The following is a 26,237-nucleotide window of genomic DNA, read 5'->3' on the forward strand; positions in this document are numbered from 1 at the left end:
AACATGAGACATGTTGATACTGCATTGTAGCAACATGAAACAGCAAGCTTCACCTGTTCCTCAAACTTCTGAGATCATCTAAGATAGACTGGGTAATTTTCAGGACAAACAGTGATGACTTTAAGGTCATTCATAAATTTGCACAATATACAGTGAGACATGACCTGACCATCCCCCAGTATCCTGCAGGCTGGCTCAGGCTTTATTTACAAGGGTGCAGATAAGGCCAATTCTCTGGCAGCGTGGCATACTTGCAGGTACTGGAGGCTACACACTTTAATACACATTAATACTTGATAGTCAGAAAAAATACAGACACACACTCTTTATTTCAAACCAACAAAATAGTTGACAGCCATTCTTTGGTTCATTGTTTAAGGCAACGCTTTGACCAATTAAAGTCAATCTGCTTGGTGTAAATTGTAAACAAAGTCTGAGAGTCAAACTATCAGTTATCGTTACCTGGTCCATTCTCCATGGCAACATTTCTACCATCTTATCTTCCAACGATCAGCATTCTCCTCTCATATACTATAAATGTTTCTCTCTACCTAGTCTCTCCATGTAGTCGTTATAACATTCAATAAGTATTTAGTTGTGCACTTGCAATGTTAAGACAGACAAAGCAATCGGCCAAAAGTGCTAGAAAATTTGATTAGAATATTTAGGTTGTTTTGATTGGTACAGACTGCAAAGGATAAGGGGGCTTTTTCTACGCTGTAGATCTGTCTGAGTGCAAAGTAAACATCTTCAATAAATTGTGTTTTTTTTAGCAATACTCAAGTTCTGGAAGACCAAATGACAATTCATGTTTCTTTTTCCCCATTTTATTTGAATTCCAGTGCCTGTTATCATTTTTTCTGTCAAGCTGGATGACCAGCAGGCAAATTTCATCCAAATGTGTAACTCCCAGAAAGGTGTGAATGTATCAGTAGATACCAATCTAAGTTCCACTGCTTTTTAGAATGATATTACTTTTGGGTCATAGTGATCCTTCTTTACCAATGGTTTCATCACCTTCCTCAACCTAGTCAAATGAAAACAGCAGCCATTTTAGGTGAGTACTTGCCATAATACATGCAGCAAACAAGACTCAAGTCATAGAAACCATCGCTGGCAGGAAATGTGCAGCACAGGGAATTTCAGACATCTAGTGAAAAAGACAGGATGCTGTCGAATGATCTAATTTATGCAAAGAAAATGATGTTTATTGGTTCAAAGGGCATGTTCAATAAAGCACCCCATGAGAAAACACTTCAAACAACCAGGGACACACTCAACATACTTGATTATCTTCCAAAGAATTCCCATTCACATAAAGTAAGCATCCTCAAAAAATATGGAATAAACACCAGGAACCAATTTTTCTGTTTCCCCCCACTCCTAATGTAATGAGTGACGGGTAATTACCATAAATTACAATCGATGTGTTGACCCAACACATAAGACAACCTATTATTTTTGATCCCAAAATTCATGGTTTTGCATTAACTTGACACATAAGTTGACATCTTTTTATAGCCATGTCAAGTTAGATTTACATTAGTAGTCACCCTCAATTTCACAACTCACAAATGGATATTTTACTTTAGGTACCTTATAACTGGGCACAAGGGATTCAAACAGGTAATAAAGGCTTAAAGGCTGTGAGGAAAAGACGCACAGGAGGCTAAGATTAACCGCACAAACCAGAACAGAAAAATGGCAACCACACAGATTGAAAATTCACTTCTATACTCAGCATTTAAGTTGAACCCAATTATTGTGACTGATTTGGAAATGTTTCAAAGGTCACCTTATCCGTCAACATCTACTGTATCTTAATTCGACACTTGATTGAATTCAATGTACATTGTTGTTTTATCTGGCTCAGTTAAGACTCCCATAGCCCCCAAACTGCCAGGACGAAGGGAGAGCAAAAGAGAGTCAAGAATAGAGCACAAAGTGGGAGACAAGCACAAAGTTACAGAAGACGAGAAAACCCAAAACAATTGACAGCAAGATAATTTGTAAAGTGCAAAAAAAACCCCCAGAAATTACTGGAGAAACTTAGCAGGCCTGGCAGCATCTGTGGAAGGAAAGCAGAGGAAAAAGTGGTATTTATGCTGAAGCCAAAGGTTTTTGTTGGGGTGACAAGGGGATGGGTGAAGAGTTGAGCAGATATGTGGCGATAGACCGCAGACAGACAGGCAGCGAGAAAGAGACAAACAGCCCACATCATGAAGGGAGTAGATAAACATGGAGATTACGAATAGCAGGCCAGCATGAAAGACAAGCTGAATAAATGGTAATAAGAGCTAAGAGTAAGAGGAAATGGGTGAATGGTATTGAATGAAACCCATTTAATGTGATAATAAGAATGGGTGACTGTGCTAAAAGCAATCCATATCATAACAGGATTGGATGGTGGAAAAACATGGAAGGACAGAATCAGAAACTGAATCAGAATCAGAAAGTTACTGATCTCGATGTTGAATCCGAGAGGCTGCAGGGACCCCAAGTGGAATATGAAATGTTGAGCCTCCACTGAGGCTCACTGGAACACCACTGCAGGCCTGTGACAGAAATACTTGCCAGGCAATTGAAAGCTCTGAGATAATAAAATGTGAGGCTGGATGAACACAGCAGGCCCAGCAGCATCTCAGGAGCACAAAAGCTGACGTTTCGGCCCTAGGCCCTTCAGCAGAGAGGGGGATGGGGTGAGGGTTCTGGAATAAATAGGGAGAGAGGGGGAGGCGGACCAAAGATGGAGAGAAAAGAAGATAGGTGGAGAGGAGAGTATAGGTGGGGAGGTAAGGAGGGGATAGGTCAGTCCAGGGAAGATGGACATGTCAAGGAGGTGGGATGAGGTTGGTAGGTAGGAGATGGAGGTGCGGCTTGGGGTGGGAGGAAGGGATGGGTGAGAGGAAGAACAGGTTAGGGAGGCAGAGACAGGTTGGACTGGTTGTGTGGTGCAGTGGGGGGAGGGGACGAACTGGGCTGGTTTTGGGATGCGGTGGGGGAAGAGGAGATTTTGAAACTGGTGAAGTCCACATTGATGCCATTGGGCTGCAGGGTTCCCAAGCGGAATATGAGTTGCTGTTCCTGCAGCCTTCGGGTGGTATCACTGTGGCACTGCAGGAGGCCCATGATGGACATGTCATCTAAAGAATGGGAGGGGGAGTGGAAATGGTTTGCGACTGGGAGGTGCAGTTGTTTATTGCGAACCAAGCAGAGGTGTTCTGCAAAGCGGTCCCCAAGCCTCCGCTTGGTTTCCCCAATGCAGAGGAAGCCACATCGGGTACAGTGGATGCAGTATACCACATTGGCAGATGTGCAGGTGAACCTCTGCTTAATGTGGAAACCACATTGGCAGATGTGCAGGTGAACCAAGAAACGTCAGCTTTTGTGCTCCTGAGATGCTGCTGGGCCTGCTGTGTTCATCCAGCCTCACATTTTATTATCTTGGATTCTCCAGCATCTGCAGTTCCCATTATTACATCAATTGAAAGCTCTGCATCATTTCTGCAGACAAAACATAGGTCTTCCGCAATGCGGTCACTCAATCCACAGTTCATCTTCCCAATTAAAGGAGCCCACATATCAACAGCAAATGAATTAAACTAGATTGGATGAAGTCCAAACAAATTGCAGCTTCACCTAGAACGTATAGCTGGGGCCTTGACTGATAAGGAGGGAGGATGTAAAGGGTTAGGTATTACACCTTCTGAGATTGCACGGAAAGGTGCCATGGGCAGTGAGGAGATCTTGGAAATGGAGGAGGAGTGGACCAGAATGTCCCAGAGGGAACATTTTCTGTAGAATATTGACAAGAGAGGGGAGGGGAATGTCTTGTCGTAGCATCCTGTTGGAGATGACAGAAATGTTGGTTTACACTTCTTGGGATGTGGAGACTGGCAGGCTGCTAAATGAGGACCCTGCGGAACTTATAATTGTTATAGAGGGGAAGGAGTGAAGCCAGACCTATGGGAAATGAATTGAGCACGACTAAGGGCCAAATTGACCACAGTAATGGGCAACCCTCGTTTGAGGAAAATGTTGGACATTTCCGAGGCACCCCGACAGAAGATGCATCAGAACAGATATGGCCGAGGCGGAGCAGAGAGAACCGAATCGAGTCATTACAAAAAGCAGGTTGTTACAATGTGTAGTCCAGGTACTGAGGGAATTGGTGGGTTTGTAGGGTCTATTGGTGGCCAGCCTAATCCAGAAATGGAAACAGAGATGTCAAGAAAAGGGAGGAGTCAAAGATACCGCAGGCCCAGCAGCATCTCAGGAGCACAAAAGCTGACGTTTCGGGCGTAGGCCCTTCATCAGAGAGCCCTGATGAAGGGTCTAGGCCCGAAACGTCAGCTGTTGTGCTCCTAAGATGCAGCTTGGCCTGCTGTGCTCATCCAGCTTCACACTTTGTTATCTTGGGTTCTCCAGCATCTGCAGTTCCCATTATCTCAGGAGTCAGAGATCGACTAAGTGACTGTCAGAAGAGGGTGGAAATGGGAAGAGAAGTTGAATATTTCCAGTTCAGTATAAGAGGGAATCAGCACTGATGATGTCATCAATATACTGAAGAAAAGGTTGTGAGGAGGAATCTGAGTAGGACTGGAACAAGGAATGTTCTACGTACCCCACAAAGAGACAGGCAGAATTGGGGACCATGTGGGATCTGTTCTGATGATATCACCTTCCACAGCAGGGGCCTCAGAAATGTCCACTCTTTTCCCCAACCGAGATTTCCCATTATTGTGGTCAACAGGATCCTTAGTCATGTTTGACCCATCTCCCGTCCTTCTGCCCTCACTCCTTCCCTTCCCTATCACAATGATAGGGTCTCCCTGGTCCTCACTTCCCAAACCTCCAGCCTCCGCACTGTAAGCTGCCATTTAAGTCACCTCGAACTAGATGACACGACCAAACTTGTTCATGTTCACGTCCATTCCCTTGTTAACATTCCACAGGGATCAGTCCCTCTCGGACACTCTGATACACTCCTCCTCTATTCTCAACATCTCCTCGCACTCCTTGGCACCTCCCATGAAATGACAGAAGGTGTAATACCTACCCATTTACCTCTTCCTTCCTCACCATCCAAGACCTCAGACATATCTTCCAGGTGAAGCTGCGATTTACCTGTACTTCAATCAATCTAGTCAATTTTATTTGTTGTTCACCATACATGACTGGCATATCATAGTTATTATAGAAACATTGCTAAGGGAGGGACAGGGGTGGTAACTCAATGTTCAGGGGTATATATGCTATAGAAAGAATATAAAGGGAGGCAAGAAAGGAGGGGGGTGGCATTTTTAATTTCAGAAAACATCACTGCTGTATTTATGGGGAAATCATCCATATGGGCGGAACTTTGAAATAAGACAAGAATGATTAGCTCAATGGGATTCTTTAGGCCCTCATTAGTCAGTGGAAAATTAAGGAGCAAGTATGTAGGGAGCTCTCAGAAATCTGTCAGATTAATAGTGCATTACAGGGGGAATTTTAAGTTTCCAAATATTGAGTGGGGCTGTCATAGTGTCATAGGCTTGGATGGGGAAGCCTTTGTTAAATGTGCTCAAGAAAATTTTCCTTACCAGTCTGTAGATGCACCTACTAGAGAAAGAGCAAAGCTCAACCTTCTCTTGGGAAATAATGCAGGGCAAATGAATGAGATGTTAGTGCGGGAGCACGTTGGGACCAGTGACCAAATTCTATTTGTTTGTAAATAGTTATAGTAAAGGACAGGTGTTGTATTCAAGTTAAAGTTCTAAATTGGAGCAAGGCCTATTTTGATGGTATTAGGAACATTTCAACGTTGATTAGTGTCGGCTGTCAGCAACTAAAAGGACGAATGGCAAGTGGGTAGCTTTCAAAAGTGACATGAGAGCTCACAAGAAGTATGTTCCTGTTTGAGTGAGGGACAAGGATGGTAGGACAAGGATAGATAACTAGAGATTTTCAGGCTTTGGTCAAGAAAAAGGAGGAGACATACGTCAGGTATAAACAGCTGGATCAAGTGACTCCCTTTATGGGGGAGTAGAGGAATTCTTAAGAGGGAAATCAGGAGGGCAAAAAGAGGATAGCCTTGGCAGATAAGGTTAAAGGAGAAGTCAAAGAGATTCAACAAGTACATTAAAGGCAAAAGAGCACCTAGGGAGAGAATAGGGCCTCTAAAAGATCAACGAGGCTGCCTCATATGTGGAATTATAGGAGATAGGTAGAACATTAAGCAAATATTTCAAGTCGGTATTTGTGGAGAAAGATATGGAAGCTAGGAAACTTGGAGAAATTAATACTGATATCTTGAGAATAGTCCATGTTACAAAAGAGGAGATGGCAGAGGTCTCAAAATGCATAAAGGCAGATAAGTCCCCGGGACCTGATGAAGTGTATCCCAGGGCATTGTGGTATCAGAGATACTTGTATCATATACAGCCACGGGTGAGATGACGGATGATTGGAGGGTGGATAATGTTGTCTCTTCATTTAACAAATGTTGCAAGGAAGAGCCAGGGTATTATTGACCGGTAAATCTTATGTCAGTAATAGGTAAGTTGTGGAGGGGATGCTGAGAGACAGGATCTACATATATTAGGAGAGGCAAGGACTGATTAGGGATAATCAGCAGAGCTTTGTATGTGGGAAATCATATCTCACAAAGTTGGTTGAGTTTTTTTCATGATGTAACCAAGAAGATATATCAGAGCAGAGTGGCAGACATTGTCAACATGGATTTTACCAATGCCTTCAACAAGGTATGTGGAATAAACTGCTAAAGTGGTAAATACAGGTACGGTTTCAATATTTATAAGCCATTAGGACAGGCACATGAAAAAGAAAGTTTTAGAGGATTAGGTGCCATATGGGACTAGTTTAGTTTGGGAAACCTGGCCAGTATGGAAAACTTGGAATGAAGGATCTGTTTCCATGCTGTATTACTCTATGACATTCAGAAGCCATGCGCAGAACCCGTGACCACTTTGCTGAACACCTACATTCTGTCCACAAAAATCACAGAGCTTCCAACTGCCTGCAACTTCAGCACACTACTACGTTTCCTAGCTAACATTTCTGTTGCAGGCCGACTGCAGTGTTGCCACAAGTCTCAGAGCCAGTTCGAAGTACAACATTTCATTTTCCACTGGGAGACCCTGCAGTCTCTAGGGGTCAACATCAAGTTCAATAACTTTATAGCCTGATTCTGTATTTCCATAGTTTTTACCCTCACTGGCCAACTCTCACCACCAGCTGCTGCCATGTCACTTGCACACTCTCACTGCTGACTGCTGCTGCCTCACCGGTCCATTGTCACCACCAACTGCTGCTGCTGACTCACTAGCCTGCTGTTAACATCAACATCACTCCAACCCACAATTGTTCTACTATCACTGCAGAACACAACCCACGTATTCGGCTCCTGCTTTGGGGTTCCGTGTCACGTTCCAACTGTTTTCGACTCCTTAGGTAGGGACTCTCTCTTGGAAATGTAAAATGGGGTTCTGTAGTGAGCAGTAAAGTTAACTACCAAATGAGAAATATAACTGACAATCCAGTTCTTATGTAGTTCTGTCATTCTAGACCGATTTGGAAAAGGGTTGGCTCACACAGACTGGCTGTTGTAGTCTCTCGTGTATATCAAACAGTAAAATTGGTCTTTTTAACAAAGCAATGAATTGCAAAGAAGGAAAAAACATCTTGAGCGCATGCTTCCCAATTGCTGTCATTGATTAATAATAGAATAAGTAAAGGCAGAAAAGAGAGATGTCACTTAAACATCAAAGGTCAACCTCACATTAAAAGACCAAGCACATCGAGGTATATTGAATTGAATTGAATTACAGAAACTATGTTTTGCTAGAAATGTTCATCTTACACATCAAACATTTCCTATCTACTTCTGATAATTTTGAGTATTTTGCTTTGCTTAGTCCCATTGCTAATAATCAATCCTTAATTACAAGTAGAACACCTCTCTTAATGTCTTATTTTTATCAAATTCATTCAATTTCAGATTCTTCATGGAATGGTACATACCACCTCCTCATGGTGATCAGTTCCACAACATTATTTAGAGAAGCTTGGAAGGAAATTCTCATCCCTCTAAGTTGGGAATGTGATTGGCACAAGGAGGCCTGATAAAAAGTTAAGCGAAGAAAATTATTAAAATTACTCAATGAAAGAACTTCTGTAATTGCTGACCAATACCGAAGCAATACTTCTGTTTTAAAATTCCCACTGGTTTAAAATTTTTCCATGACCTCACCTCTCCTGGTCTCCATAATCTTTTCTAGTTCTTCAAGTCCTTCAAACCTTGCCTTGTGCACATCTGCAAATTTCCTTGCCCTACAACTGCAGCCATGTCTTCAGATGCCTGAGTTCCAAACTTTGGAACAAGAATGAAGTTGCTGGAAAAACTCAGCAGGTCTAGCAGCATCCGTGAAGGAAAAAAAGTCAACATCTCAGGTCCGATGACCCTTCTTCAAAACTGATTCCAAACTCTGGAATTCCTCTCGAAATCTCTCATACATTTTCTTCCTTTACTATCTAAATAAAAACTACCTTTTTGTCAAGTTTCCAGTCCTCCAGCCTGATATTTTTTGTGGTTGTGTCTTTTTTCACACAATGCTCCTCTGAACTGCTATGGAACCTTACTTCATTAAAGATGCTATGTAAATGCAAGTTTTTTGGATGATCACATAAAACTTATACACTGACAGAAACCATATGGTCCAATTGGTTTGTGCTGTTGCTCATACTCCACTTGAGCTTCCTGCATGTCATCTCCCACATTTAGGATATTATTATTTTTCCTTGTTCCCATCTCCTTTCACTTGTACTCCCCTTAAATGTATCTAAGCCAGGGAACTTCTTTACTTCATGTGGTATTAAGTTCCACAATCCCACCGCTCTTTGGGTGAAGATGTTTCTCATGAATTCCTTATTGAATTTATAAATATTCATCTTATATTTATAGCCTCTAAATTTTGATTCTCAGGAGATGAAATGACTCCTGATATCTTACCCACACACCTCTTCAACCTTTTTTCTGATTGCTATAACCTCTTAGTTCTGGCATCATGTTTTAAAATCATTTTTTCCTCACCTGTCTTAGACCTTCACATTCTTTTTATAATATGGAAACCAGATTTGTGCACAGTATTCTAAGTGATGTAATGCGGAAGTTCTCAACCAAAAATCCGTAGCCCACAAGCAGGGGTTTTTCAGAGGCTCCTCCCAAGACTCCCTGTCTCTGTAATTTAAAAATAAACGTGGATCACCAACATTTACAGTATCCAGGTACAGACTTTTGATCGCTGAGTCCTAAGTGACCAATCCACACCAGCATCACATCACTTCAGTTCTCAGCTCCACACTGGGCAAGAAGAACCAGAAACTATTCTTTAGCACTGCATGCTCATAGCTAACAGTCCAACATTGTGTTGTCAAGGAGTTGTCATCAAGTCTTGGCAGGCTAATTCTACTCTAGTCATAAATAACTGACAACTGGGGAAATAAGGTCTGGTGTGGTTGTATCATCAGTTCGATCAACAAACTGTCAGTTCCAGTGATGGTCTACCAATCTTAACAACAGTCTGTTAACCCAACTTGAGGCAGGATGAAAATTCAGCATGGTTTTCCCTTGCAGATATTGCAGTTATCGCCATCTCCATACAGAAATTTTGGTTATCAAAGGCAAACGTTTCATATTATGTGAAATAAATATACTGATTGCGAATCAATTTTTACTATAGTCAAAAATACTGTATTACTATGTTACAGAAGGCCCATGAAATATATACAACAGTAGTGTGGAGGGGTTTAGAACAAAAAATTCCCTGGTCTAAATAAGCTTGCATACAAGTTTAGCGTATCTTTTTTTCTCAGTTCTGAACTCAGTTTCTCTCTCTCCTATGCTTATTAAATGTCCTTCATGGCAAGATATCTGAGAAGTCGTGATTTACACATTTGACAATGCTATAGGCATTATAGCTATAACTGTTCTTCAAGCGTTAGGACCTTCTTGTAAGATTTATAAAATGCAATGTTGAGACTTGGTGGAACATGATGGTCATTACCAGTTCAATAAAAAGCCTTCCTGCATTTCAGATCAGTTTTGAATTCAAATCCAATTTCAATGGTGAAGTACTATAAAGGTAGAAAATAAAATTTGTGCAGAGATAATTCTCTATTGTTTCCTTGATGAATTAGTAAGACAGTACCATGCAATAAAAAGCAAGGAACATCCCTGGTTCAGATCATGCTGTGTTACGGTGAAGGGATGAAAAGCTAATCTCAGTATTTCAAGTGGTAAGAGAGGACAAAACAAGCTGGCAGCATTTGTACTCCTAATTGTAATCTAGTGATCCCTGCTTGTGCATGTAGGCAATGGACAAAACAAAATCAAGCCACTTATGATGCTCCAATAATCAGTTAGATAGTCAGCATACAAAATCTAGTATTGTCCTTTAAATTTTATTCTGTTAAGGCACTAATCACCAATCCCAAAAAAGGATGCCTATTGCAAACCCTGTGATAAATAATCAAGTAGTTTTATGAGGTGTGCTGTATCTCCAGCAAAGAAGGCAAGGAAACAAATGCAGTTGGAAACCATTCTGGTTTGTTTTCTAATTTTGTAAAATAATACAATAATACAATTTTCTAACAAATGCATTATTGCACCAAGCCAAATGCTTTCTCGATTTTGTTTTAAATGCATGATACATCAAGTTTCAAAACAAACACCAAGACAAACACAGTTAATCTGAGGTGCAGCATAACATGTAAGGATTTTGTCAAATGCAAATAAATACACATTATACAATATAATCTAAATTTTGCTGTGGTGAGGCATCTACATTGTATCTGTCATTAGATTTGCTCTTCACAGCCAGGTTTTTAACTCCTCTTAAGTTAACTTCTCAAACACATGGCTAATTGGTAAATAAAGCAAGAACCAGAGTGCCAAAGTAACCAATCAGAACGAAGCTCTGTAAAATAAACAATCCAAGTTTAAAGTAGACAGAGTAAATTCAATAACAAAAACAGAAATTGCTGGAAAAGCTCAGCAGGTCTGGTAGCATCTGTGAAGAGAAATCAGAGTTAAAGTTTCAGGTGCAGTGACTCTTCCTCAGTTCTGAGCTTTTCCAGCAATTTGCTTTTGTTTCTAATTTACAGCATCCACACTTATTTTGGTTTTTATTAGGATGAATTCAATATTCAGTGTAAAATAAAAGAAGAATGAATAAGAGAAAATAAAGAAAGTAAATATAAAAATGCAAATTATAAATTTCAACTGTAACATTTGCATTATTAAAAACACCAATAATTAAAACCTGAGGAATAAGGCTTCATGTTTGCAATACTTAATTTACAATACTAGAGAGACTGAGCAGTAAATCTTAATATCCACCATATCACTAAAAGGTGCTTAAGAACAAACAAGACTTAACTTTCTATGATAATAAAATGTGAGGCTGGATGAACACAGCAGGCCAAGCAGCATCTCAGGAGCACAAAAGCTGACGTTTCGGGCCTAGACCCTTCATCAGAGAGGGGGATGGGGGGAGGGAACTGGAATAAATAGGGAGAGAGGGGGAGGCGGACCGAAGATGGAGAGCAAAGAAGATAGGTGGAGAGGGTGTAGGTGGGGAGGTAGGGAGGGGATAGGTCAGTCCAGGGAAGACGGACGGACATTCCACTCCCGCACATCCCAGATGTCCAAGTTCTTTAAGGACCGCAACTTCCCCCCCACGGTGATTGAGAACGCCCTTGACCGCGTCTCCCGCATTTCCCGCGACACATCCCTCACACCCCGCCCCCGCCACAACCGCCCCAAGAGGATCCCCCTCGTTCTCACACACCACCCTACCAACCTCCGGATACAACGCATTATCCTCCGACACTTCCGCCATTTACAATCCGACCCCACCACCCAAGACATTTTTCCATCCCCACCCCTGTCTGCTTTCCGGAGAGACCACTCTCTCCGTGACTCCCTTGTTCGCTCCACACTGCCCTCCAACCCCACCACACCCGGCACCTTCCCCTGCAACCGCAGGAAATGTTACACTTGTCCCCACACCTCCTCCCTCACCCCCATCCCAGGCCCCAAGATGACATTCCACATTAAGCAGAGGTTCACCTGCACATCTGCCAATGTGGTATACTGCATCCACTGTACCCGGTGCGGCTTTCTCTACATTGGGGAAACCAAGCGGAGGCTTGGGGACCGCTTTGCAGAACACCTCCGCTCAGTTCGCAACAAACAACTGCACCTCCCAGTCGCAAACCATTTCCACTCCCCCTCACATTCTCTTGATGACATGTCCATCATGGGCCTCCTGCACTGCCACAATGATGCCACCCGAAGGTTGCAGGAACAGCAACTCATATTCCGCCTGGGAACCCTGCAGCCATATGGTATCAATGTGGACTTCACCAGTTTCAAAATCTCCCCTTCCCCCACTGCATCCCTAAACCAGCCCAGTTCATCCCCTCCCCCCACTGCACCACACAACCAGCCCAGCTCTTCCCCCCCACCCACTGCATCCCAAAACCAGTCCAACCTGTCTCTGCCTCCCTAACCGGTTCTTCCTCTCACACATCCCTTCCTCCCACCCCCAGCCGCACCCCCAGCTACCTACTAACCTCATCCCACCTCCTTGACCTGTCCGTCTTCCCTGGACTGACCTATCCCCTCCCTACCTCCCCACCTACACCCTCTCCACCTATCTTCTTTGCTCTCCATCTTCGGTCCGCCTCCCCCTCTCTCCCTATTTATTCCAGTTCCCTCCCCCCATCCCCCTCTCTGATGAAGGGTCTAGGCCCGAAACGTCAGCTTTTGTGCTCCTGAGATGCTGCTTGGCCTGCTGTGTTCATCCAGCCTCACATTTTATTATCTTGGAATCTCCAGCATCTGCAGTTCCCATTATCTCTTAACTTTCTATGGCCAGTTTAGTCCACATCAACTACGTGTAAGGAGAGTGGTGATATCATGGTAATGTCATTGCACTAGTAATCCTGATGCACATGCGATTACTCTGGGGACATGTTCACCTTCCACCTCGGCAGCTGATAGAGTTTGAATTCAATTAAAACATCTAGAACATAAAGCTGGTTTCAAAAATGATTACCATGAAACTCATCATTGATTTCAATAAAAACCTGTCTGGTTCACCTATATCCTTCAGGGAAAGGAATTTGCCATTCTTACCTGGTCTGGGCAACATGTAACTCCAGACCAATAGCAAGGTGTTTGACTCTTCACTGTCCTCTTAAATGGCCCAGTCATTAGGGCAATTAGTGAGTGGAAACAAATCCTGCCAGTGAACAACGGCCAATGAAAGGTAAAAGGCAATAAAATATATGTAGGAACCTTGTACTATTCAATGCAATTTAATGGTAAAGTTGGCAGTGAGATGCCATTTTTGCAGAGCAGTACACCTCAGATGGCAAACTTTTTGATTTCTGCTTTTCGTAACATATCTGACCCAAAGACTGAAACTATTGTGTCACTTGTACATAAATGGTGGTGAACACAATTACTTTCATCATTAATTAATCTGCTCCCAAAGGCAATGAGAGAACAATTTCAACTCACAATTCAGCATCCATAGGTTCTACAGGTATACAATTGCAGGTTGATTGCAAATATTCAACTGGGCTTTTTTGGGCAGAAAGCTGCATGAGTATAATTTACCAGTCTGGAAAGATGTTTTGGAATTTTATTCTCTCGGGTTTTTACTATGATGAACCATCTATAAGGATCTACGGATGTACAGTTACATGTTAAGGAACTTATTTTTATGTACTTTTGTTTTCTTTATAGAAATTTGTGGAGAATTATAGGTTGAAAGGCTATTCACAATAGTTAATTTAAGAGACAAGCTTGATGCTGCTTTATACATTTGCCTGGGCTCAATTGAGATTGTTCTGACATTTGATTGGAAGGTCTGTTTTTGCTTTCCTGGACAAATTCAGTGAAACCTTGCTAATTTTTTTTCTTCACTCTACCCACTACCCTGCTTTTCCACTGCCAGCATCCAAGATCTATTTGCAGAGAATGTGGCAAAAGACAAAGAAAACCCTGTTTCTTCAATATAGACACAAGATCACAAAATTAATTTGCATTTTCTAGAGGCGAATTGGGTTGTCAGTAGATTATGTGAAGAAAGTTGTTTATTTATATGATTTCCACGGGCATTCATGTATCATTCAGTTTGTTTGGTCCATTTATCAGAATCAAAGAAATGTGACAGTCTAAGAAGCACCATTTGGCCCATCAGATTTGCACTGGCTCTCCAGTTGAGCACCATAAGTTAACACTGTTCTTCTTTTCCCCATACCATGTATCTATTCAAATAATGATCCGATTCCCTTCTGAATGCCTCAACTGAACTCGACCACCACATTCTTTCTCTCACAACACATCGACATTTGCAAATTACGTTAAACCTGCCTTCTTGTTCTCGATCCTTTTACAAGTGGGAACAGGTTCTCTACATCTACTCTATCCAGACCACTCCAAATTTTGAAAATTCCACTCAGCTCATCACTGAGAATGATCCCAAAGTCTCAAATCTTCCTCACTACTGAAGTTTCTCACCCTGTAACCATTCTTCTAAACCTCTTCTGCACTCTTTCCCATGCATTCACAGTTGGCTTACAGTGTGGTTCCCAGAACTGCACACAGCACCATTTTGTTCCCTGTAAAATCTGAAACTCAGCAATGTGTTTCTTTCAATTCCTTTGAGTTTTTCTGAACTATACACAATCTCATGGCGCACAGGGTGTCAGTCAGTTCCAACCAGCAATAACATCCAAGTGAAAAATAACCAGTGACATCCATTTCCAGCCAATACTAACCAACTGGAACACTATTAACACGAGGGAGAAGTCAACCAATGGAGATCAAGATCAATTATAACCAACTGGTCTCAGCCTTCCTTCTGTCATGTAACCATTTCTTTTCAAATACTTTGGACTTATAATGAGGGATGTTATTGAGTTCTCAATTTCTGGGTCCGCATCTACTTTCTTTAGAACAGTTATTCAGTTTTCACTATTTTGCTAGTTTGGTAATATACAATTAAGCTTGAATTACTAGCCGGCTTTGAGTTATTACAAGTTTAGCACTGAATTACAGAAGAAACCCAAGCTTTTTCCTTTTGCTTTTATATCAAAGCAAGGTTTAATATGTGCACTTACTGGCAGAATTTTTTATTTACGGGGGTACCCGGCAATACAATTTCTGCATAGAAAACCACACTGATATCAGTCATGTTTCGAAGTCAGAAGGTCATGGATTCAAATTCAACACCAGAAAATTGAGCACAAAATCTAAACTGATATTCCCAGTTGGAGATGCAAGTTTTTTTCAGAAGCGATGTTAAATTGAGACCTCACTCATTGTCTTATATGCATACAAAAGAACAAGATACTCTCATGGCCAAGGTTTATACCATTCTACTTGTGATAGCTTACTGCGCAAAATTGGCTCCTGCGTTTTTTACACTTTCTACACTTCTATAACAATAACTATACTCCAAAAATACTTTACTCTGGGACATTCCGTTACCTTGTAAGGCACTATATAAATGTAAGTGTTGAAGTGAACTCCTAATTAGGGTTTCCCAGCTCCCTTTTGCATGTATACAGAGCTGTACATCAGTTTAGCTGGACTTTTCAATGTTTACACAATTATTTTTACTTTAATAAAGTTGTACAGCAAGTAGTCACAATACTGAATGAATAAATTGATATGTCATGCTAAATTACAGGACACTTATTCAGCAATGTCTTATTCTTTGCCAGTTATTAACAATTGCCAATGTCTTCCAATACTATTATACACTATATTACATAAAGTGTTTATTACAGAAACAGCAGGAAGAAATCTTTTTCATTGCACTAAGTAACCATTGAAACACTGAGGGCAAATCCGTCGAGTAAAATAAGTTAATTATTCCCAAAAAGCAAGACCGTCCCCCAATGAATAATATAACAGATAAAGTCAAATTATAATTAGTTGCAGTCTTTCGATGGTAGATAAAATAGTAGCTTTTCCCAACATAAAATTCATGCATATTGTCGCAGTATACAATCCTCACCAAACGAGTAAAATGATGTCCCAACTTATGTGGAAAAAATGGCACTGCTGAAATATTGCCTCAAGTGATGATGTACACAGGCTTTTTTTTGTGACTCGCAACGGAAACAGACACAAAGGGCACGAATGCAGTTAAAAAAAGTCTGCATTCATAACATTGCTAATCACAAACAGTAATTTTCTTAATCTGAGATCTATAAACTATACTTTAGAATACTGCTTCAGTAGACCACTGCAGAACACAGTGACATAAAGAATACCTGCTGCCTTTTCCATTCTCTAGTACCAAACTTCGGCTCCAGCAGTTTGTCATCAGCAACACATTCCAATAATTTTCCACTTGTTTCTTTCAGGTTCTCCTTCAATAACTTTATCTCGGACCTCTGAGTCATAACTAGGTACTCTAAATCACTGGAGGAATTATGGTGCATCTGATGATTGAACAAAATAAAAGGATTTCATTGAAAAGGATATCCAAATCACTTTGGATATATACCAGGAGACAAGGAGACAGAAACAGGACATGAGGCAATGTGCAATTTACTGCCAAAATCAAATTATACAAAGCAGTTCAAACCGGGAAGAAGGGTAAAGCAAGAAGTATCCAAAAAGCTATTTCACCATGTAGCTTCAAAGGTTTTCTTTTAAAATCAACTTGGTTACAGTTTTTTTTTAATAACAAAGCCCAAGATATTTTTAAGAATTGCTTTAAAATATGTTGTTCTCATATTGAAGACTTATGATCTTCGCAAATTGTTCCCCTATTGATACATACACAAAAATGTTTTCATGGTTCAGGAATACAGAAGGAAAAAACAGATAACATCCAAAACTGAAGCTGCAGTACACAGATTGATTCATGTATTTATTTGGTGAGCTAATTTAACACAGGAGAAACCAAAACCATTAAACTGTTATCAAACATAAAACATTGCAAGCAGCGTATTTACGATGAATACTTATTTTGCAATTTCTTTCCATATTTATGCCTAAATGTACCCAATTTAGTTCTAAAGCACATAGAAACCATCAACTTGATCACCAGGAACATTAGTAAAAACAAACTATTCAGTTCCTCAGATAATAAAATGTGAGGCTGGATGAACACAGCAGGCCCAGCAGCATCTCAGGAGCACAAAAGCCGATGTTTCGGGCCTAGACCCTTCATCAGAGAGGGGGATGGGGAGAGGGTTCTGGAATAAATAGGGAGAGAGAGGGAGGCGGACCGAAGATGGAAAGAAAGGAAGATAGGTGGAGAGGAGAGTATAGGTGGGGAGGCAGGGAGGGGATAGGTCAGTCCAGGGAAGACGGACAGGTCAAGGAGGTGGGATGAGGTTAGTAGGTAGGAGACGGAGGTGCGGCTTGGGGTGGGAGGAAGGGATGGGTGAGAGGAAGAACAGGTTAGGGAGGCAGAGACAGGTTGGACTGGTTTTGGGATGCAGTGGGTGGAGGGGAAGAGCTGGGCTGGTTGTGTGGTGCAGTGGGGGGAGGGGACGAACTGGGCTGGTTTTGGGATGCGGTGGGGGAAGAGGAGATTTTGAAGCTGGTGAAGTCCACATTGATGCCATTGGGCTGCAGGGTTCCCAAGCGGAATATGAGTTGCTGTTCCTGCAACCTTCGGGTGGCATCATTGTGGCACTGCAGGAGGCCCATGATGGACATGTCATCTAAAGAATGGGAGGGGGAGTGGAAATGGTTTCCGACTGGGAGGTGCAGTTGCTTATTGCGAACCGAGTGGAGGTGTTCTGCAAAGCGATCCCCAAGCCTCCGCTTGGTTTCCCCAATGTAGAGGATGCCACACCGGGTACAATGGATGCAGTATACCACATTGGCAGATGTGCAGGTGAACCTCTGCTTAATATGGAAATATTTACAAATAGAATTATAGCATATAGTGGTTTAGAGTGAGATGAATACAACTACACTTTAACATAATTGCCTGCATGGCAAAAATGTTCTTGGTGAGGGCGAAAACATCATTAAGAAGTCTGGGTTTATACAATAGGCATTAAAATAGAAATATTTCAAAACTTGAAGATAAATAGCTAAGGAAGTGAAATCTGGTATTAAACATTTTTTGACCAGAGACGTAAACTAGTCATTCAACTAGTCTTCAAAGGTTTGGTTTAGTTTACACATTCATTATCTTGTTTTGCGACTGAAAATCATTCACCTCGACTATATGCGAGGATTTTATATAAGAAAATAGAGATGCGATTCCTTGATGATGAAGAGTTCAATTTGTCAAACAGTGAAGGAACAAAAACAGGAATGACTGCAAAAACTCAGCTGGACCAGCAGCATCTGTAGACAGAAAACAGACTTAACAGTTCAGGCCCAATGACCCACTATATGCTATAATTCTATTTGTAAATAAATAAATCTTTTGCTGAAAAGTAATTGTACCAACTTTTTCCATATTCCTTATTTGTTCCTTTTCTCCACTTAAAAACCTCCTATTTTACAACTTTCTAATATAAATCCTGATTACTTCCCTGTGAAGCTGGGAAGAACAATCGAGTTTATCTACTTACATGTTCACAATGACACCATGAATTTAACAGTTTGTAAATATAGTTCTGAATTTATTTGGCACGTCTCAAATCTGTTTTAATTTTCAGTGGGTATTATATGTTTCAGGCATTAACTTCATTTGCAACTGCAACATCCACAACTTATCCCTGATGAAATTAACACAGGGTAAAGAACAAACTAAATATTTTAATGTACACTATATTGTTGTTCGCTTCATAAAAAGGAAGGATCTATTCTGCTACTCCAAATGGACTTGTATTAGAGGTGCAAATGATTAAAGCTTTGGTCTCCTTCCACTCAAAGCACAAGTCAAAATTTGCTTACGGTGCAGGCAATGCAGCCAATATGGTCAAAGAAGAGGAATGAAACCCCTTAGGACTATTCAGAAATTTAACTGCAGCCAGCAATCCATTTATTTGTTTTGAAGACTATAGCAAACATGGACTAGGTACAACTAGTATCTCTAGGTAAACCAAATAAAAGGATCCCTGGTGAAGAAGGAATTAACTGTTATACTGTTGCAAAATTCCAATCTCCAACAGACAATAGCTGTGTTTAGCAAGATGTGCTGAAATATATTCTTCAAAGTTTACCAAAACCATTTCAAACAATTACTTTTTTTTTACTTGAATGCAGCATGGGTGCATTAACCTTTGGAATGTTGAATCAAAGGAAGTGAAACAAACTTAAAGTCCTACACTGTTTCAAAACTGTGTGTGTCATTTCCAATGCAGAATATAATATTGGACAAATTTTGTTGTCATATGGGAAATGCTCCCTGATAAGTTAGCACCTCAGTCATATAAAAAAATTGCTAATGCACACTCTTCAATGTGCTAACTATGCATTCCATAATAGAATATAATTATTAAGAACTGACGAGCAAGACTGAGCCACCTGTGCTTATCTGAAGCCAGGTAATGAAAAAAACAACAAAGCTTTCATCACCCCTCAACTGCTGATTGTATTATCAAAACTGTAGCAGAGGTTGGCATCTGGGTGTGACCTTGTTAACTGCTAGGGTAATTAAGTTTGTCCAATAGGGAAACAGGATGATAAATTATTAGTAAGAAGATTTTGTTCACATTTTATTAAATTGGCCTGTCAAAGGGTCGGCTATATTATCAAGGGTCTCATTTATTGGAGGCCAGCCATATTGCCACATCTGTTACAATTATTTATAATTTCAGCAGTTGAAACCAACTGAGTTAGGCATCCGCCATGTAAAGTAATTTACAAATTATCTGATGAGGGAGTGTTTTAGCTTTTCCTCATTTCTATCCTGCAGAAAGTGGTGCTGTAATTACAGAACACGATTTGGTTCTTTTGGGAACTTATCTTGCACTCGTAGTTGTAGTAAGATTCAGCAAGAACATATGGAGGAGCTGGTGCTTCTACTCCCTGAAGCTCGTGACCCGTCTGCCACGGAGCCCTTGAGCTGAATTTGAATGAGTGTGCGCTATGGTTAATGTTCTACACATGCACCGTTTATGCCACAAAACAAATCTGATCACTGTTAATTATGAAGCAACTATAATCAGGGCTTCACATCTGTGTAATGTGAAGCTCAGTAGGCTATATTCCAATAATGTATGACTACCTTTGGGTCATAAATTGCAAGCCATATTGTCTAGATAGTAGTTACTGAATTTAAAGTAACTCCTTTGACAGAGGCCTATCACAAGGACATCTTCTTTTCTCCTGGCTTTATTATACTGCATTTTTTTTTATCAGCTATTGACCAGAACATTTAAAGCATATGGTATGCATTCATTAAAGAACTGTAGCAGAGTGCTTGAATCTAATGAAACCACTTGAGCCATAAAAAGCAGATTTAGTTAATTCAGATTTTATTCATCTATTTGAAATGCTGGACTGCAACATATTGTCTTGGGTTCTGCTGATGAGCAGTGTAGTGGAACACAGAATCAGTCACTCCCCGGCAAAGATATTTCTTTGCAATGTACTGCAGTTAATAGTAAGAGAAAAATTCTAAAAAACCTTGTGCCAATCCAACGACAGGGACTCTGAATTTACAAACAAAACACAATGTGCTTGTAGAAACCGTTTTGAGAAAATAATAAAGACACAATAATCCTATATTCTGTCCAGCTAGGAGTGTAACTACACCTTATTCAGAAGATTAGCAATTGTGTTTCATTTTCAATCTGAGACATTTAAGTATATGTCAATGGCAGGAACAAAAATAACTCTTATACCAATTAACAGCACATTAAAATGACCTTTTACAATTCGTTGCACATGGTGTTGGGACAGCCTAGGATAGCACGTCAACTCTCACAACAATTGAGGCCCTTAAGCAGTTACATACTGACCACTTGAAGGCCGCTTCATGCCTGGCCTCAATTTCAAGACTGGCAGAATTGGCTCAGGGGCTGTAGGGCAGCCCGAAAGGCCACGCTGTTTGGTTTTCAAGCAAAAATGTGGGAGGTGGGGGCGCGGAGAGGAGACTTGTGGCCTTTAAGCACACCTTTTACACATTGGGTGCAAATGAAACCCAAGGACTGCTTGCCCACATCCCCATCCTGGCTTCTGTCAAGTTCCTATCCTCCACTTGCTGCAAACCATAATCCAACCCGTGGCTAAGCCACAAATCCCCCTTTATTCTCCGTGAATTCCTTGCAGTTAGCTGACCACTGACTATAAATCTAGAGAACACCTATATTGCCAGTGTTGGTCACTGCTGCTATTTGCACAGCTAGGACTATCTGCCAGCCATCAGAATGGTCAATATCTATTTGATGTAGTCCTACACCCAAATGAGGGGAGGAAATCCTGTCTCCAGTCAATTAACATTCCTCAGAATGTGAAATGGTTGTCAAGCTGCCAGTATGTACAGGGATGTATTTCCTGCTGATTCTTCAGATGGCAGCCATCTGAAAAATCCTGTCCACTATTTCCAATGGTAATGGTCAGCTTTCTATAAGTCATCACACAACTATTAGAGGTGAAAAAGAACCAGCAATGACAAATAATGTGCACGTTCACACAGATACATTTCAACACAAAATTGTGCACAATTTACTTGTATACTAAAATAAAGGTTGTATGTACATATATAAATAATTTTATTTTCATAAAACTATTAAAAGCTAGCTCTCCCACCAAACGAAACCAAAAGACACAATTTTACTCTACCCAAGGGGTTTGGAAATGGCGAGAAAGTTAGGAAGACACAGCAAAAATGGAAAAATCAGATTCTCAACATTGAGAAATAGATTACTGATGTTCCCTTCAGTTTAAAAGAGCAAGTTCTGAATCTCACCAATGAGCAGCAACTATACATATATTTATATACATTTGCAACTCATTACAAGCTAATCTCACCTCATTTCTTTACCATTCCCAATTGTCCACTCCTTCCCAGAAAAGCTGGATGGAACCAACACCCAACATGAAAGTCAGAATGGCTACGTGGAGCAACAGCTCACCACATGCTTCTCCAGGCCTTCATCCAACTGTTTTCACCACAATGTCCCTGCATGTTCTGTGGCCATCATCCTCTTCCACTACAAAAATGGGCATTGCCAAACCACTAGCCTTACCACATTATTATGGCTGCTTTCAGACCACTCCCACTTTAGCCCTTCCAGAATTCAGTTTGGCACACGCAGGTAATTGTGACTTGCATGCTTCTACCACGTTGCTTTGTCTGCAGGAACACACACACATCTCATTCAATCAGCACAGAATGCATCTTATGGCTCATAGTTTACATTTTTGTGTACTTGGAAGCTGCCGGCCTCTGTAACAAGCGTTCATTTTTAGGGCAGAGGAACAGGTAGGCTGCTTTCACAGTTCAGAGCACTGACATGCTGCCTTATTACAAATTGTTCTGTCAATGTCATACCTACATCATGCAACAGCAACTTACGAGGGCAACACTTTGCACATACATCAACCAATTGGCAACTAGACTAGAATTCAGTGGGCTCAAGGGCAAATACAATCAATAAGACTGTACCTCCAATCAGTCAAGGGTATCGTCTGATTCAGGGCTTGGCGCGTGCTAATTTTTCCTACAAGGAGAAAGGGAGCAATTTAGTGCAATGTGGATAGAACAGTAATTAGTGGTGTTGGATTAGCAGGATAAGCGAGTGAACAGGAAGCACAGAGATTAAGAAGGGTTGGTCATTTTGGCACAGTGAGAGGCATTGCATGGACACGATGCATTAATTACTGAGAGTTATAGTCCATGAGCCTCGATAACATGAGTGTGTAGTGGCAAAATTAGAGTGAGCCTGATAGTGTGAAATAGTATAGAGAAGTTGGTGGCAGTTTACACTGCAGAGCACAATAGATCATTAATCTTATCCCTGCACCGTGTAAGTGTTTTTCCTGGGACACTGCAATGACTCAGGCCTCTATCAACATTCATGCTGGCTGAGTCCAATGGCGTGGTATCCTTTGTTGATAAGCAGGGAAAAGTACTGCCTTCCTTTCCACCATGCCATCCACCAGCATTCCCAAATATTTGGGGGAAAACCAAGGAACTAACATGCCTTTCTGTGCTATTTATTTGGGATAACAGTGTAGGACCACAGTGTGAATGGCAGTTCCTAGCTCGCAGTACTCGAAAGTGCTGGGGCTGGAATTTAAATATGGCACAAGATGCACGGACTTTGCAAAGAACTGATACAGATGAGCGCGTCTGCCTCTCCTGCTGCACAATTCTATGAGATGGCCACCAGAGAGCCCAGCTGCATAATTAATGGGCTGAAGAGAGAATAATGGCAAGAGAAAAGTTGACATAGGCCAAGGTAGAGCACTTGCCATGTCACTCAGAAAAGACATTGCCAAAAAAAATCTCAGCCTGCTAGAGTAAGATGAAAGAAGAAGCAGATAAGAAATAAGTTATTTAGAATATTTAAATAAAAGTGTAAAAAGGTAAACAGAATTGGATAATTAATAAACATAATTTGTTAGAAGTAATTCATGTCATTTCATTAGGTTTATATTTACAAATGTAGAACCATTCAAATTATGTCAGAGGCTCACTGAACCAACAGGTCTGCAAATTTTCCCACCAGAGATAGTTACTGAAATTGTACTCTCTCTGCCCCTTCCTGGACCTCTTGAACCTTTCCCTATTCAAACACTTATAATTCATTGTCAAATGATTTTATAGTCTCTGTTTCAACAGCTACCTTTAGTAATGCTTTTTTTTTGTTGTTCTAATGATTCCCTAATGATACTTCTTTTAACTTACTTTCTGGTTCTTTTGAGTATTGACCTTCAATCCTGTAATCAATTCACCAACTACAATAATACAAACAATTTTTCACTGTACATTTTCTCAAAGCTTCCCATAATTTAAAGACCCCTATTATAGCTGAAGCTTAATTTAGAAGCCTTTCTTCACTGAGTCTTACAGGCAAGGAGATGGTCAATCAGCCCACAGCTGTTTGAAAGAGATAGTTAGTTCATACCACTTCCCTACTCTTTCACCACAGCAACACAATTATTTGTCCCTTCCAAGTATATATCAATTCATGACTACTGCTTCTCATTCCTGATAACAATCAAATTAATTTTGCTGTACATTTTCCAAAATTCTAAAATCCTTCCCGTATTGAAGTGCCAAGAGAAGCACACATGAAAACCCAACATTAGCTTAACCAATGCCCGATACAAATTCAGCAGAACTTATTTGTCTTTTTGCTTTGTCAATTTGCTTTGTGGCCTTTCTAATATGCAAGTTCACCTTCAAAGATGATTATATCTGCAAAGAATAAAAAGACTTGCATTTTATAACAAAAACAGAAATTGCTGAAATAGCTCAGCAGGTCTGGCAGCATCTATGGAGAGAAACAAGTGTTAACACGTCAGGTCGAGTGACCCTTCCTCAGTACACTGTAGTATCTTGCATTTTGCAGTATCTTTCATATCCACAGGGCATTTGGAGGCATTTTAAAGTACTACTGAAATGCGATCATGATGGTAAAACCAAATAACTGTCCACTCCACTAACTCTCTACACCATTATGTGTTCTTCCTTCATGCACCATTCATCTAATTTGATTAAACTGAGGTCCAGATTGCAGCAATATTGAATTTATGAGCTTGATGCCCATTGCAAAGGGATGGGTTGAAGGGGGTGCATGCTAAATTGGTCAGAATGTGTTGACATCATCATCACTGCCATTTGCTCACAGATAAGGACGACTGTCTTCCACTCTAAGGGTGAGTACGTAGGTGGCTGTATAAATCGATGCGGCTTCCACAGGTTTTGTTACACCTGGGGCAGAAGGTGGTTGTGGGAAGGAGTTGATGGGGCGTTGATGTAGCTGTGTGCTGCTTACCCTGTTTTTGTCTGGCTTCTGCTGTTTCCCAATGGCAACTCTCAAGATGCTCGACATCTTCTTGAATGTTCCTCCTCCATTTTAGTCGGTCTTGGGCCAGTGTCTGAGAAAATGCAACAATTCATCAGTGCGGCCTCAAGGATATCACTGAAGTGCTTCCTCTGTCCTCCTGGGGTTTGTCTGCTGTTTTGGTGCTGGGAATTGAGCAGCTGCTTGCGGAGTCTCATGTTGGTCATGTGCATACCTTTCCTGCCCATCGCTGCTGATGAAGGGTGGTCAGTGCCTCAGTCCTGGGGATGTTAAATGCGTTGACAATGATGGCTAGAAGAGCCAAAATAACCGAATCCTTCAACTTAAGCGCCGAGGCTTTCAAAACAATTTCCCTTTGAATCTGCACGGCCGAAGTTACTTCCACTGACTACAGTTTTGTTTATTAACTCATGGGTCATGGGTGTTGCTGACTGGCCAGCATTTACAGCCCATTCACTGCCTTGAGAAGGCGGTGATGAGCTGTCTCCTTGACCCTCTGCAGTTCTTGTGCTGAAGGTAGACCCATAGGCCTTTAGGGAGGGAATACTGGAATTTTGACCAGGCGGCACTAAAGGAACAGTGATGTATTTCCAATCAGGATGATGAGTGGCTCAAGGGGAAATTTGCAAGTGGTGGCGTTCCCCTCCGTCTGCTGCTCTTGTCCTTCTGGATGGTGTGGTTGCAGACTTGGAAGACACTGTCTAAGAATTTCTGTTCTGTAGTTTACAGATAATACATACTACTTAGCTTTAGTGGCGGAGGGAGCGGATGCTTGTGGATGTGGTGCCAGTCAAGTGGGCTGCTTTGTCCTTGATGTTTTGTCACGATACTTCAGTGTTGTTGGACATACACTCATCCAGGCAAGTAGGAAGTATTCCATCACTCTCCTGACTTGTGCCTTGCAGATGAACAGGGTATGGGAAGTCAAGAGGTGAATCACTCGCTGCAGTATTTCTAGCACCAGACCTGCTCTTGTAACCATTGTATTTGTAACTTTATAACTGCAGTTTATGCTGCAGTTCTGTTCGCTTTAACATCTTTGATTGTGTTGAACTCGAAGCATTATAAAAGAACAAAGCAAAGGCTGCCACTTGGATCTTGACCACATTCACTGAATAAATTTTCTCTGCTCAAAGTCACTGTTCACATCAATTGCATATTCAACAGGTGAATTTGCAATGGTTGACAGAGTTCTATCAATAAAGTGGCCTGTGAGCAATATAGTAGGTCATTGTTGCAAGTGAAATCAG

General features: G+C 41.1%; 1 protein-coding gene across 1 annotated transcript in view; it reads right to left on the bottom strand.

The window, feature by feature from the left end:
* The window catches only part of cntln (centlein, centrosomal protein), a 465,635-nt gene that overhangs the window by 300,772 nt on the left and 138,626 nt on the right, over positions 1-26,237 (bottom strand). Inside the window, exon 10 of the mRNA XM_048527488.2 lies at positions 16,360-16,530. Within this exon, the coding sequence (XP_048383445.2) occupies positions 16,360-16,530 (171 nt within the window). The remainder of the gene's footprint in view (positions 1-16,359; positions 16,531-26,237) is intronic.

Source organism: Stegostoma tigrinum, chromosome 3 (genome assembly GCF_030684315.1).
Source record: "Stegostoma tigrinum isolate sSteTig4 chromosome 3, sSteTig4.hap1, whole genome shotgun sequence".
Taxonomy (NCBI): Eukaryota; Metazoa; Chordata; class Chondrichthyes; order Orectolobiformes; family Stegostomatidae; genus Stegostoma; species Stegostoma tigrinum.